The 12,980-nt window shown below is 51.3% G+C and overlaps 7 protein-coding genes across 7 annotated transcripts; 2 read left to right on the top strand and 5 right to left on the bottom strand.

The window, feature by feature from the left end:
• Positions 1-488: 488 nt before the first annotated feature.
• PpBr36_00538 (uncharacterized protein) lies at positions 489-3,944 on the bottom strand (the record flags this gene model as incomplete). The annotated part of the gene is made up of 2 exons (XM_029887731.1): positions 489-3,821; positions 3,888-3,944. The coding sequence occupies 2 exons, from the start codon at positions 3,942-3,944 to the stop codon at positions 489-491; spliced, it is 3,390 nt and encodes a 1,129-aa protein (XP_029750810.1).
• Positions 3,945-4,361: 417 nt separating this feature from the next.
• On the top strand, positions 4,362-5,414 carry PpBr36_00537 (uncharacterized protein; the record flags this gene model as incomplete). Its single annotated transcript, XM_029887730.1, has 3 exons — positions 4,362-4,706; positions 4,788-5,044; positions 5,108-5,414. The coding sequence occupies 3 exons, from the start codon at positions 4,362-4,364 to the stop codon at positions 5,412-5,414; spliced, it is 909 nt and encodes a 302-aa protein (XP_029750804.1).
• Positions 5,415-5,418: 4 nt separating this feature from the next.
• Positions 5,419-6,471, bottom strand: PpBr36_00536 (uncharacterized protein; the record flags this gene model as incomplete). Its single annotated transcript, XM_029887729.1, has 3 exons — positions 5,419-5,550; positions 5,935-6,071; positions 6,261-6,471. The coding sequence occupies 3 exons, from the start codon at positions 6,469-6,471 to the stop codon at positions 5,419-5,421; spliced, it is 480 nt and encodes a 159-aa protein (XP_029750803.1).
• Positions 6,472-7,008: 537 nt separating this feature from the next.
• PpBr36_00535 (uncharacterized protein) lies at positions 7,009-7,841 on the bottom strand (the record flags this gene model as incomplete). The annotated part of the gene is made up of 2 exons (XM_029887728.1): positions 7,009-7,062; positions 7,137-7,841. 2 exons carry the CDS (start codon positions 7,839-7,841, stop codon positions 7,009-7,011), a joined length of 759 nt encoding a protein of 252 aa, XP_029750806.1.
• Positions 7,842-8,318: 477 nt separating this feature from the next.
• On the top strand, positions 8,319-9,299 carry PpBr36_00534 (uncharacterized protein; the record flags this gene model as incomplete). The annotated part of the gene is made up of 2 exons (XM_029887727.1): positions 8,319-8,482; positions 8,582-9,299. 2 exons carry the CDS (start codon positions 8,319-8,321, stop codon positions 9,297-9,299), a joined length of 882 nt encoding a protein of 293 aa, XP_029750805.1.
• Positions 9,300-9,566: 267 nt separating this feature from the next.
• PpBr36_00533 (uncharacterized protein) lies at positions 9,567-10,458 on the bottom strand (the record flags this gene model as incomplete). Its single annotated transcript, XM_029887726.1, has 2 exons — positions 9,567-10,285; positions 10,410-10,458. 2 exons carry the CDS (start codon positions 10,456-10,458, stop codon positions 9,567-9,569), a joined length of 768 nt encoding a protein of 255 aa, XP_029750808.1.
• Positions 10,459-11,470: 1,012 nt separating this feature from the next.
• Positions 11,471-12,845, bottom strand: PpBr36_00532 (uncharacterized protein; the record flags this gene model as incomplete). The annotated part of the gene is made up of 4 exons (XM_029887725.1): positions 11,471-11,910; positions 11,971-12,351; positions 12,431-12,521; positions 12,582-12,845. The coding sequence occupies 4 exons, from the start codon at positions 12,843-12,845 to the stop codon at positions 11,471-11,473; spliced, it is 1,176 nt and encodes a 391-aa protein (XP_029750807.1).
• Between the last annotated feature and the right edge of the window lie 135 nt (positions 12,846-12,980).

Here is a 12,980-nt window from a genome sequence, read left to right as displayed (position 1 = left end):
GAATATCAATTGGTGATGGAGCAACGATAAACCAAAACAAACCAAAGGCGTATACTGTCTCCGATAATTCCAAGTACTTCGGAATGATTTAAAGAAATTCAAAGGCACGGATTTATCACCCAAATCGGCCGTCGGTGTGCTTGTCAGTAGTATACCGCTTTTGACCTAAAGTTTCTTCTGCCAGTAATGTCACATCCATCCATCCACACCGATGCAGAGCATTCTCCCTCGGCGAAGGGTTCTAGAAGTATGCAGATGCAACAAATCCGCACACGATACTTCTCATTCCCCGCTTACTTATGCATGGTCCGAGTTTGCGACGTCGTATCAATCCATAACATGATACTCTAGCGGTACAGTCAGCAGTTGATTGGAGGCAGGTTCAGGCTGGCGCGGAAAAGGCGCTGAATCCATTTCGAATGGTGGTAGCCCGGAGGGGTCTCGTGTAGCCAATGACTAGGTGTGCAGTTATCCATCGCCAAGCTCGCCTATGCCAACGTTGCAAACCTGATCCCGTCCGTGACTGGTACACTGAAATCTCGTGCCAACGAGCCACGTTCAAACCTGACCAGCCAAACCGCATCCGCATTCACCACCTCGAGTGCTTCGCGGGCAGCTGAATTGCCGTCGAGCTCGTCAGCGAGAAGTCCTAAAATTTGGTCAAACACCTCGTCATCCAGCCTGACAAAGGAGACCAGTGCAACTAGCATATCGACAGTGGCCTCCCATACTTGTGCTGCCTGGGCAAACCTTCCCAGGCCGCCTGTTGAGTGTTTCTCGAGGTCAACACCGCCAGTGCCAGGTCTGCCACCAGCACCACCACCCTGTGGATGGTGTGGTAGAACGACTTCATTGCCAACCAAGGCCATGTTAAGTCTGCCCACATTTCGACCAGGGTGGACAGGCACGGAATTGTTGACCTTGCCACTTCTACCACCACTTCCTGTCACCCCAGTCTTGGCATTTTGCTTTGCCTTTTGGCACCACCTGGACATCGAGTCCCACCATTCGGTCTTGATCCTTGAGGCCAAAAAGTCCCCTGCCCCTTGTGCAAGCGCCGCGATGGCTCTGCAAGCTGCAGCCACAACAAATGGCTCCCCGTCGTGAAGGCGCGATATCACGACTGGCCAAAGAGAGTTGACCATGGGCAGAAATGCATCCTCATCCAGGGCCATGGACGAAGTGATTGTAGAGAGAAGATCCAGTAAAGATTTTCGCAAAGTCGGAGTGGGTGATGTCAAATAATATTGCGTCAAGGTCGTAACTCGTGATAGTAGTTCATATGTGGGTGTACGGACCGGCTTTGGTTTCTCGATCTCACCGCCAGAACCTATGTCTTCTGCTCCCTCCCCATCATCGGCTTTCATCTTCCTCTCCCTTTCATCCAAAAGTTCTTTTGCTTCGGAAGTCCAAGGCTTTTGAGGATGTTTAACTCTAGCGCCACCAAGAAGCTCATCTTCCTCCTTTCTTCTCTTCTTTTTCTTTGCAACTCTCTCTTTCACTTCAGATTTAATATCGTCGATTGTTGCCGTTGTCGTTGGTCTTTTTCTGTGATTAAGAGTTTTGGATTCCTTCGATTCAAGCAGGAGCACATCGGATTTGACGCCCTGCTGCACCACCTCTGAGAGCACAGAAAACAATTGCTCGACGAAGGCAGGATAGCCATGATAGTTATCAAGAGCTGCAAAAATGGCGGCTACTGTGTCGTCCAGAAAAGGCAACAGCTTCGGCCCCGTCAGCCGTATCATCATCCTTAGTACTTTGAGTGATGCCGGGGTTACATCCATAGAAGTTAGGCGGAGAGATACAGAATTGACCATGTAGTCGGCATTTTCAACAATCAACTCGGACACATCCCGATATCCACAGTTTAAAGCAATCAAGCTAAGCGCTGTCATCGCATGAAGCCTTAGCTGGGTGTTTTGTGAGCCCAGGAAAGTTGCTATAGGGTAAAGCGTATCGATGAGCTCTGGCCTGAATGAAGGCCCCATCCGAGAAGCGGCAAAAGTCGTAACCTCAATAGCTATGGCCTCCATTCTCCAGTCGATCTCGAGACTGTCAGTATGTGATGTCAGTATTACAACAGAGAACTGATAGAGTTCTTGGAAGACTTCGCTGGGCTCATTTGTTGACATTGTGCCGGAAAAATCAAAGAACTGCTCGTCCCGCTCGTTCTTGGCTAGTGCTACTTTTAGCAGCTCAGACGCTAGCCATAAGGCTGTGACTTGATCTATTCCTGACAGATCCCTTGCTAAACTGACCATGTCGCTAGCCAGATCTGCCTGCTGAGATGGTGAACCAATACCAGCAACCATCCTCAGGAAAGCATCGCGTGTACCTGCTTGACTGCCATGGGCCAGCAGGATGGGCTTGAATGTTCGCGTTTCACCGGGTCGTGCAACCAAGTCTGTGGAGTTGACACTCATCTCCTCTTCGAATTCAGCGTCGGTTACAACGTTCAGTTGTTTCTTGATTGAGTTCAAAGCCACAACACTGTCTCTCAGAGCCGAGGAAAGTGCTTCGTGCAAGAGGGACGAGTCAACGTGCAGGGCTTTCACTATTCGCTGCCCCTGAGAGAGTGCAGATATACACTGCTGCTTGGTTCTCTCGTCCGAAGTTTGCATGATTCTGGGCAAGCTAGTGATCATGTTATGGACCACGGTCTTGATAGCATCTTGGAGTTCTGGGTATATCATGGCCAGATCCTGCAAGGTAGTTTGAACCGCTACGCTTTCTGGCAGCGCAGAGTCACGAATGTTGAAAGCGACATGCTTTGAACCACCCAACAGCTCAGTTGCATCTTTTTCTTCTTTCCAGGTAACAATGGCCGTCTCGACGAGAAATACTGTGCAGTCGGCCAAAGATGCATGACACTCATCCAAGAGGGATAGAGAAAGCCCCTCAACGGCCTCGCGAACATCATCCGATTCGTGAGAACGTAGTTTGAGCACCATAGCAAGCGCCATTCTGACCTGAGCAGATGTAGCTTTTAACCAAGATGCGGACAGTTCCTTTCTAGGCAGCTCATCCTCATTTTCGTCTCCCGTTATCTCGGAGGTGAGCTGTCTCAGCGCATCCCTGTTATGTATGTCACCCAGGACTCTGGTTAGAATGTCGCCAAAAACTCTTAGTCCGTAACAAAGCACACGTTTCTGAAGCTTGAGTGACGCAGGTGGCGAGAGAAGTTTAGATAAAGCTGACACACTGCCTGGGAGGAAGGACGCAAGAGCAGCACGATCCTTCATTGAGACAAACAGGGCCCTCAAGGCATCAAGTGCCGCGAGCTGGATATCTGCAGTCGCTGCATCTGTAGCGCCATCCAGAATGACGGTCACAGTGTGACCTAGACTTGGCAGTCCACTAGGGTCAACCAAGGATTCCGAAACGGAGCTTGAAAGACATGCCTCTCTGATCAAGACAGCAAGAGCCCTGTAGCATTCCAAGACCGTCTCTTCTGGCGGCGTTGAAGTTCTCTGCTGGCCAGGCACACCGGCGATGATGAAGGTGAGAAGGATGAGTAGCTGTTGAGCCAGACTCGTAGAGATGGTAGATCGCCAGCCATACTGAATCAGTACCCGCAGGCACTTGATGGAGTTCTCAAGCACTCGGGCGGAGTGGTCCTCCTTGTTCTTGAAGATGAACGAAAGTGGGAAGAAAACATATTCTGCAATCTTTCCATCCACAGCCGAGGCGTCATAGCTGACCTGGCCATTGAGAATTGAATAGAGTCGATCCGTCAACTGGAGCAACTGGTTGGCTTGCGATGGTGCCGCGGATGGGCGCATCACAAGCTTGCTGATCTCCACGCAACATGGTTTAAGCTATCGAATGATGAGATGTCAGACGGGTTGTCGGATTGCGAAAAGACTGGCCATGAGCCTACTAACCTTGGCAAACAACTCAGTCCGCGCCGAGGACGAGTTGCGGAACAACGGTTGCTCCATGGCAAAAATAGAAAGAGCTGCAGATCTCAATACATTTTCTGGGAAGCTGTCGCAGCAGGCGCTTGCTGTGGTATTCGTTTATCACCAGGCGAGACTTTTACGAATCCGGGTCGTGATTTTACGCTTCGAAGCCCAACTTTGCCCTGTCCGGCGAATGATTGTGGTAAAGTCTATAGCGCTTGGCTGCTGTGGAGCCCCGCTTTCGACACCCACCGTACCCGATGACGCTGTAATATAGGGTAACGGCGGAGGTTTGTACCGCTTGAGATTGACACGGTCCTGCCCACCTGAACCGAAATGTTACCGTTTGCAAAATAATGATTTTGCCGAGCCTTTAACCTTCACATTTTCCTTGGATGTACTGTCGAGTGACAATCGTTCAAAGTTCCATAACATAACACCAAGTAATCAACCGCCATGTCGACTCCATTCCCTGTCCTGGTACACCCCTTCAAGTCGCCCGTTCCGAAGCAATGTGCATACGAGTCGGGCTCATCTACAGCCAAGAACGCCTTGATATGCATTGGTGGCCTTGGTGATGGGCCGCACACGCTCAGATATGTGCGGACGATTGCTCAGCGGTTAGAAATGGAAACAGCCTTGAACTACTCGGTATTTGAGGTCCGCCTGTCCAGCGCCTTCAACGGCTTCGGCACCAAACGTCTCAGCGATGACGTAGCTGAGATCTCTGCTCTTGTCCAATATCTTCGTTGCATCGGCAGAGAAAAGATTGTCCTGATGGGACACTCTACGGGGACGCAGGTCTGAAGCCAGATTTTGTTTTGGGATTTCAGATGCCATGATTGTTCGTTCGCTCTGCTGACACGCCTAGCGTCCGCTTAGGACTGCATGGAGTACACAAACTACGCCAGGCACAACAGCGCCCCTGTGGATGGCTTCATAATGCAAGGCCCCGTCTCAGACAGGGAAGCATTTGGTCCATTGATCGACAAGGAGGAACTTGACAAAATTACCTCCCAGGCTTCGGCGCTTATTCGCGCTGGTAAAGAAAACGAAATCATGCCACAAGACAATCCAGTATCTGAGGTTTTCGGAGCTCCACTCACGGCATATCGACTTAATTCGCTGTTAAGCCCCGGGTGAGGCTATTCCCCATCCTACTCTGAGGTACCTGCTTGTCTAACCCCTCGCTGCCTGGAAAGTGGCGATGACGACTTTTTCTCATCGGACCTCACAGACGACAAGATCGCCTCCTTCTGGGCCAACTTCCGGAAGCCCGCACTGGTACTGCCCTCCGGTGAAGACGAGCATGTGCCCAAGTCCATTGATGTAGAGGCTCTTCTCGGCCGATGGAAGAAATTAGCTCCCGCCGGAGTAATCAGCGAGCTATCTGGATTGATACCAGGAGCCTCTCACACCGTCAGAGACCCGGGCGCCCAAGAATGGATGTGTGACAGGATTCTCAAGTTCCTACGCAATCTTGAAAGCGACCATGGAGTCAAGCTATAAACAATTATTGAATCTTCTTGTCGGCCTGCGTGCTGCTTTGAGGATCAAGTGATGATTGATCCGTTCGTTCGGCCACATCAAGGGCCCAACAAATCTTCCTGATAGATGCGCCCAGGATAGCTTCGTGAATAGGGAGCTGTCAGCCTTGCTTTGAACAAACGAGAGTAAGCAGGCATCAAATGCTTACCCAGTGGGACAACTGCCCAGGGCAGGTTCATGCCAACCAAGTAGACCCAAAAGTACAGAAACTCTGGCCTGCTGTGTGCAACCCCCTTCATCTGCATATCTGCGAAGCTTGTTGCGTAGTAGAGCGCCACCCCGTATAGGTGGGCCATACACACTATGATCGAGAGTGGGTAACGTAGGTTGTGCCTTGTGGCAATGCAGAGCGCAGTAGCGATACAACATGGTCCCCAGAACAGCTGTCATCAAGTGATTAATTAGGCCATGTACAAACACTTCAGAGCAACACTCATCACCATTAAGCGCCATGCCAGGTCAGGACGGCTGAAATACATACCACCGTGATAGTCTCAATAGTAATCACGAACGTACTAGCCGTGAGGTATCTCGAGTCACTAAGTGAGTACTCTTTCCAAAGTTGAGCATACAGCTCGTTGGAACTCGCAACGCGTTCATAGTTGAGAACTAGGTAACCTAGATCATGTAAACAAATGGTCAGTTAGACGATTCCACAATTTTGATATAATAAAGTAATAGTTTTATGCTGGGCCTACCCTCAAAGAATACGTGCAAATAGCCACCTGGTTCAACGCCCTCTCATTAGCCATTAAGAAGCCCCCCCAGAAATGGGACTATTCGCGATGGGATAGTCTTGACACCCACTGAGAACAAACCAGCAGATTTGACCCAGATCAGTTAAACCTAGACCCGGATTGTAACGTTTGGAAAGTATGACTGATGCTGCCAGAACACAGGTAATCGTGCCCGAAAAAGGGAGTACAATATCTGTCAAGGATTTGTCGTTTGGTACAAAGTCCGGGATGGACGCGTCCTCAGGGAAATATGGATGTTGATTGATCACGGTTGATTGCATTCTGACAGCCTGAAAATAAGATCCTCCGCGAGCTAGTAGCGAATTGATGTATGCGTGAGTTTGGTTCGGCTTCAAATCGTGATAAAAAGTTTTATCTGATTTTGGATGGTTGAATCCCAACAGTTCAAAAGCGTGACGGGATGGAGATACCCCTGTAAAGTTAAAGGTGTGGAGCACTTCATTCTCTCTGCATATAGGAACCAACATCGATACTTCCACAGGGCATCGCGACTTGACGGCTACAACTCAGCCGCAGACTGCCACCGCTGTCGTTTTCGTACTTGTTATGCCATATTTTCAAATAAAAATGCACCACTTCAACATTTTAGGGCCTTTTATCATACCTCTCCGCATCAAAAAGAATAACTCGGCAGAGTGATTCCAGACGTCAGTTTGTAGTAAACAGAGTCTTCCCTTCGCCAACGTTGCTCGCTGTTTTACCATATTCTCATTGTAGGTCTCACAGTTTTGACAGCTCACAGACTGTAATCTTCATATTATCATCCCTAAGCTTCTAAAAGATAGCCCGCTCACCCTTTATCGCACATACTTGCCCATGAAACGTTTATGAAAGTCGGAGCGGAGAAGGTCCTGTAAATGAAATCAGTCAGTAAATTGAGCCAGAGACAATGTACACATCCATGATGGAAAAGCCGATAGCTTACGTTGATAAACTCCTTCCTCTTGCCCTTATCTTCTGTCCCACGCGCCTGGTTTTTGAAAACCACGTCGTCGTCCCATCTGCGCTTAATGTTAAAGTCCGGCTTGTTGAGCAGCGGGTTTCCCAGCGCGATATCCCTCTCTCGCTCCTCCTCGGCAGCCGCCGCCTTCTCCCTCTCCTCCCGCTCGCGCTTCTCCGCCCTCTCCCGCCGTATTTTCTCCAACTCTCGCGCGAGCTCCGCATCCTCATCGTCCGAATCGTCGCTGTCACCATCACTATCGTCGTCGTCGTCATCCTCCTCCTCGGAGCTGCCACCCGAATCATCCGCATCTAACTCCCTGGTCTCTGCTAGGATCCGCCTCCGCTTCGCCTCGGGATCCTCCTCCCCGTTAGCCGTTATCTCCAGCGGTCGCTTTTGCCGTGCTGCACCTTCGTCGTCCGAGTCCGGTGCCGGGCTGCGTCGTGATGGCGGCGCCGCGATACTGGCGGCGGCGCTGGTCTTGCCGGACTTGGCGGCGTGCGCCGCCTCGGCCGCGAGCAGCTCAGCGCGCAGGTCGACGGTGCCATCGGCATCTGCGGCACCGCCTTGGCCTCGTTTGCGGTATTTGAGTTGTGTGTGGGCGGGGAGCAGGCGCTGGTGATAGGCTGGGCCGCGGAGGGCCTCTTTGCCTTTTGCAGGATCAAAGGTAGGCCTGTGTGCTGTCGTCATGGTGGCTTTATGTTTTCGTGTGCTCTGGAGTGAATGATTTTTCGCAAGGAAAATTATATTATGGATATTGTCTTTGAAAAAATTCCTTGATGTTGGAAGTAGCAACCAAATGTATGTTAAGACGATTGATTGTTTAGTGGTCGAGGTACCTGAGGTAAGGTACACTTGACAAGACGGCAGCGGCACGGACGTTGTCGCGGTTCACGCGACTGCACCTCATCTTTCGCAGGTGAAATCGACCCTGATCCCTGTCACCGCCCGGCACAAAGCTGGTATTCAAATCCCCCACTTCTACATCCATAGAATGCATTGTTCGTAGCCCAAGAAGCTCCTGTTCGGCGCAAAAGTCAGTAGGTTTCCGCATGTATCTTGGTTTGAGTTGTGAGAAGTGCGGCCTTGTGGCAAGTAGGAAATATACAAGCTCGCGCTTTTCACATCGATTTATCTCCCAGTAATTCAAACTTAATTCACCCAAACATGCCGCGCGAAGCAGAACCTTCCCTGAACGAAAAGGCGTTCCTGCTTCAGGCGCTCCAGCAGAACCTACGACTTGATGGTCGTGATATAGACGAATACCGCCCCATAAAGCTGTCTTTTGGTGACGAATATGGACTCGTGGAGGTTGAATTTGGCAAAACAAGGTATATATATATATCTACTCTATATGACATAAATCTGCTCGACAATGCTAAAATTGGCGCGAGCACGTAAGTGCTCGATACTGATGATGTATCCCGTAGAATTGTCGCAAAAGCTTCGGCCGAAGTCACAATACCATATACCGACCGTCCATTCGATGGCATTTTCAACATCGTCGCAGAGCTCAGCCCAATGGCATCACCCGCCTTTGAGGTGAACCGCCCGACTGAGACCGAAGTCCTCCTCTCCCGACTGCTCGAGAAGACGATCCGGCGATCCAACGCGCTCGATACCGAGTCCCTCTGCCTGGTCGCGGGCCAAAAGTGCTGGTCCATCCGGGTGGACGTGCATGCCGAATCCCACGACGGCAACCTGATCGACGCCTCCTGCCTCGCCGTGGTCGCCGCCCTGCGCCACTTCAGGAAACCGGACACAAGCATCGAGGGCGAGGTCGTGACCGTGTACACGCCCGCCGAGAGGGAACCTGTGCCGCTGAGCTGGCTCCATTCACCGTTTTGTGTCACGTTCAGCTTCTTCGGCGACCTGTGCGACATATTTGTTGTCGACGCCAATTGGCTCGAGGAGCAGGTCCGCGTGAGCTCCTGCACCATCAGCCTGAACCGCCACGGTGAGATTTGCCAGATCGCAAAGCTTGGAGGGACCGCCGTCGAGGCTGTCACGCTGCTGCAGTGCAACGCGGTGGCGTTGATCAAGGCCAAGGAGTTCTCCAAGCTCCTGGATGATAAACTCGCAGAGGACGCAAAGAAGAGGGACAAGGGTGGACTTTTGGCGGAGCTGTCGGCAGAGAACGAGAGGTGAACTTGAGGGTGGTTTTGCATATAGAAGATGCCCAAAAGAGAAATAGAACACCAAAGAAGAAGAAAAAAAAAACAAAAAAACAAAAACAAAACAGATGATACCCCCACCCAAATGCAAATGGCATAATGACGCCGCTCCTGAAAACTCATAAAATCGTAACAAAGTAAGCACCAGCCAAGGCAACGAAATGCACATTGGACATCGGGTCTGCCAGTCAACCACACCACCAGATGTAACGACGTCCCAAGCACATCGGCAAAGCCAGTGTCACCTCATGACAGGCGGTCTGCTTTCCTTGTTGAGCTTCACTCTCGACCTCAACCAGTCCACGGCCTCCTTGACCCCTGTGCCCTTCATAGCCGAGACGGGTAGAACGCGCGAGTCGCGGATGCTATCGGCCTTCTCGCCCTCAAACACCCTCTTGACCAGCCCCTCCTTGATCCTGACGACCTCGACACAGTCCTCCCTGTCCTGCTTGTTCGCCAGCACGAGCAGCGGGACGCCCTCCGTGTCCTCGCTCTGCAGTACATCCTCAAGCACTAGGCGACACTCATCCAACCTCCCGTTCATGTCTCCAGCGGCAGCGGCCGCGATCTGCTCGGCAGTCGTTCCACCGCCACCGCCACCGCCGCCGCCGCCCCCAGCGCCGTCCCCCGCATCACCCGCGGCGTTGTGCGCCTCGCCGTTGTCGGCCTTGAGGATCCCGTCTCCGATGTCAGTGCTGTCGATGATGAAGACTATGGCGTGGCAGCTCGTGTAGTAGCTCTGCCAGAGCTTGCGCAAGCTGTGCTGCCCACCCACGTCCCATATCTTCATGTACATGTCGGGCAGCGTGATGGTCGACACGTTCTGGCCCACCGTGGGGACCGTCTTTATGGGCTTGGCCGAAGAGGGCGCATCGCCGCCCGGGTTGAAGAGGTTCTTGACCTGCTCGTGGAAGGTAGTCTTGCCCGCATTGTCGAGCCCGAGTAGTAATACCGAATACTCTATTTTCCCCAAGTGGAATCAAGGTTGTTGTTCAGTCTTTGTTAGTCGAAAGTACCTTGTTTGTCGGAATGGGCGCATTGGCGAGAGGGAGATTGGATGAAGGGGGGACGCGGTGCCGCTCACCTTCCTTGCTGGTCGCAAGCATGTACAGCCCTTTAGCTAGGTGATACATGTTGGGCAAACCACTTTCCGCGCTGATCGCGATGTCGTCGTGCTTTGTTTGGACGGACCGGCGCGACTATCTGCAACTCATGGCGATACTGTGCCGCATTGACTTTCTCCCAAGAAAACTTCAGTTTGGCAACAAGACGATGCGACAAGACGATGCGACTGGCGTAAATCACTAAGCATCCCAGTTATTACGCGTCTGTGAGAAAAGTGTCCAAGTGAATGAATTGCTTGGCAACCGAGCTACTGCAAAGGCGTACCTTTGATTTTGGAAAATGGCGGGGCATATGTGTCAGTTTGACACCCTCGAGCGCCTTCACTACTAAGGTACCTCTAAGGTAGATGACATTTTGTCATTACTACATGCTCAACGCATGCTCCATCCAAATAGGCTCGACTACGCATCGTAATTGATATGGTTTATTTGTATCCAAAGAGGAGCCCGTGATACAAAAGGCTAGTATTGATAGCTTTATACCCAAGGTTCAATAGGCATTCGATAGTGATCAGCTATCTTCACTACTTTGGACGTGTACATTTTCATCTCATCATCTGATCTTCTATACGGCCATGTGCCGGCCGGCCTGCTGCCCGTGTATGATAATGCAGTTGCACGGCTTTCCATCCTTCTTTCATACCAGAACGCCAAACCCAAGGAAGCTTCATGTGTCCGTTCGCAAATCTTTCTGGAGCCTTGCAGGTCTGTGCTGTACCCAGTTGGCTTCTGCCATCTCCGTCGGCAGACCTTTGCGCGCGCCAAATGAGCTCTTTGACAACGGAAAAAAAGAAAAAAAAAAACAACAATGATTAAAAAGAGTTCAAGACAAAACAGTGCTTGATGTACATGAAATGACAAATGAGAGAAATGAAGTAATAATAAGGCCAACTTTCCCCACGCTGAATGCGGTATTCTTGTTTGAATTGCAGGCCACGGACCACAGTCCTTAGCGGCGTAACAAGACAGTAGATTATTCCAGAGGGCAAAAACGCCGCAATCATCGTACAATAGTTGTCTTTCACGAGTTCGAAGCGTCCTTGTTGCTCTGGGAACTCGCGCTCATGACGGGCTGCTGTGTTGGCAACGCGCTCTTGGCCTGAGACGATTGCCTGGCCTTGGCCCATGCGTAGACGATACCGCTGATAAAACCAATGGCAATGGCCGAGACGGAACCAAAGGTGACAGGGGCCGAGAAGAAAACAAGACCGCTAATAGCAATCGGAAGCTTGTTGAGAGCGCCGACCATAGAATATGTCGTGGAGGTCGTCACGCGGATGCACCAGGCCGAACAGTACGAGATGAAAATGGCACCCAGACCAGAGTATATCATGCCAATCAAGAGCGAGTTGCGGGACTCGACAGGGAAGTTCCTAGCCAAGTTGGCAGATGACCAATCCTCAGCGACGAGAGAGCAGACGATGAGCACCGGGATGGTAAGCAGGTTGTTGTAGAACATCGCTAGCACAAAGTTAGTCGACATTGTCAGATCTTAGAGAGGATAGCTCGAGTGGCACATACAGTCCCAGTCCTTGAAGTTCATCTTGTGAATGACCTTGCGCATGCCCAGAACGTAGGCGGCGCTGCAAAAGACGTTCATGCCCATCCAAGCGTAGCCGGCGTTGAGGGTTGAGATGGCTGTAGAAGCCTCGGAGGGGTGCGCGCCACCGTGAATGGCGCTCTGGATGTCGGCCCAAGCGGCAACGACGGAACTGAGAACCATCAAGCCAAACGAGACCAAAGCCAAGGGACTGACGCTGCCTCCAAACCAAAGGACCTCACCATAGGCAATGGCGATGATGGTCAAGTTCTTGAAGATGGTGTAGACAGGAACCGAGAGGAATTGAAGGGCCTTGGTACTGGTGTAAATCATACCGACGAGAAGCAGCGAGATGGGAAACCCTATGACAAACCAGAGTTAGACGAGATTTTAACATGGGGTCTGATCGGACCCTTCCAAGGTGACGAGAAGAAAACGTACACTTCTTTGCCTTGACGCTATCAAAGGGTGCCAAGTTCGTGATGATACCAATCTGCTTGCAGAAGAGAATGGCGATAATGCACACAATGGCCTAAGTCTGTTTGTTAGTACAGCTCGGGCTGCCGGACACGAATTCAAATCGGTATCATACCTGAACGGCCAGGTAGAAGAAGTTCAGGTTCCATTCGCTACCCGACACGACATATTTGTTGACAACAGTCATACTGATCGAGGAAAGGCAGTAGGCCAGGATCGAAACCGGAGGGTTGTTGGCGACCTTGGCCAGCGAAAAACTGTCGCCAAAACCACCAGTACGGGCCCTAGGAGGTGGTGACCGGGCCAAAAAGGGCTCCTTTTCGACGGTGCCCGAGTCTGGCATACTGACCACAAAATCCTCGTTCTTCTTGTCCGACATTGTATCGGCTATTATCGCGGATACGCGGGAATGAAAGAGCCTTGGGATTCCGGGCGTTGTCAACGACTATAAGTCCGGCAGCCGATGAAGACCTCGATGGGGGAAAGAGAAAAAAAAAACCCCAAAGTCCCGAGG

The sequence above is a fragment of the Pyricularia pennisetigena genome, chromosome 2 (assembly GCF_004337985.1).
Source record: "Pyricularia pennisetigena strain Br36 chromosome 2, whole genome shotgun sequence".
Taxonomy (NCBI): domain Eukaryota; kingdom Fungi; phylum Ascomycota; class Sordariomycetes; order Magnaporthales; family Pyriculariaceae; genus Pyricularia; species Pyricularia pennisetigena.
Note: the sequence above shows the minus strand (reverse complement) of the source record. Positions and strands in the feature narration are given on the sequence as shown.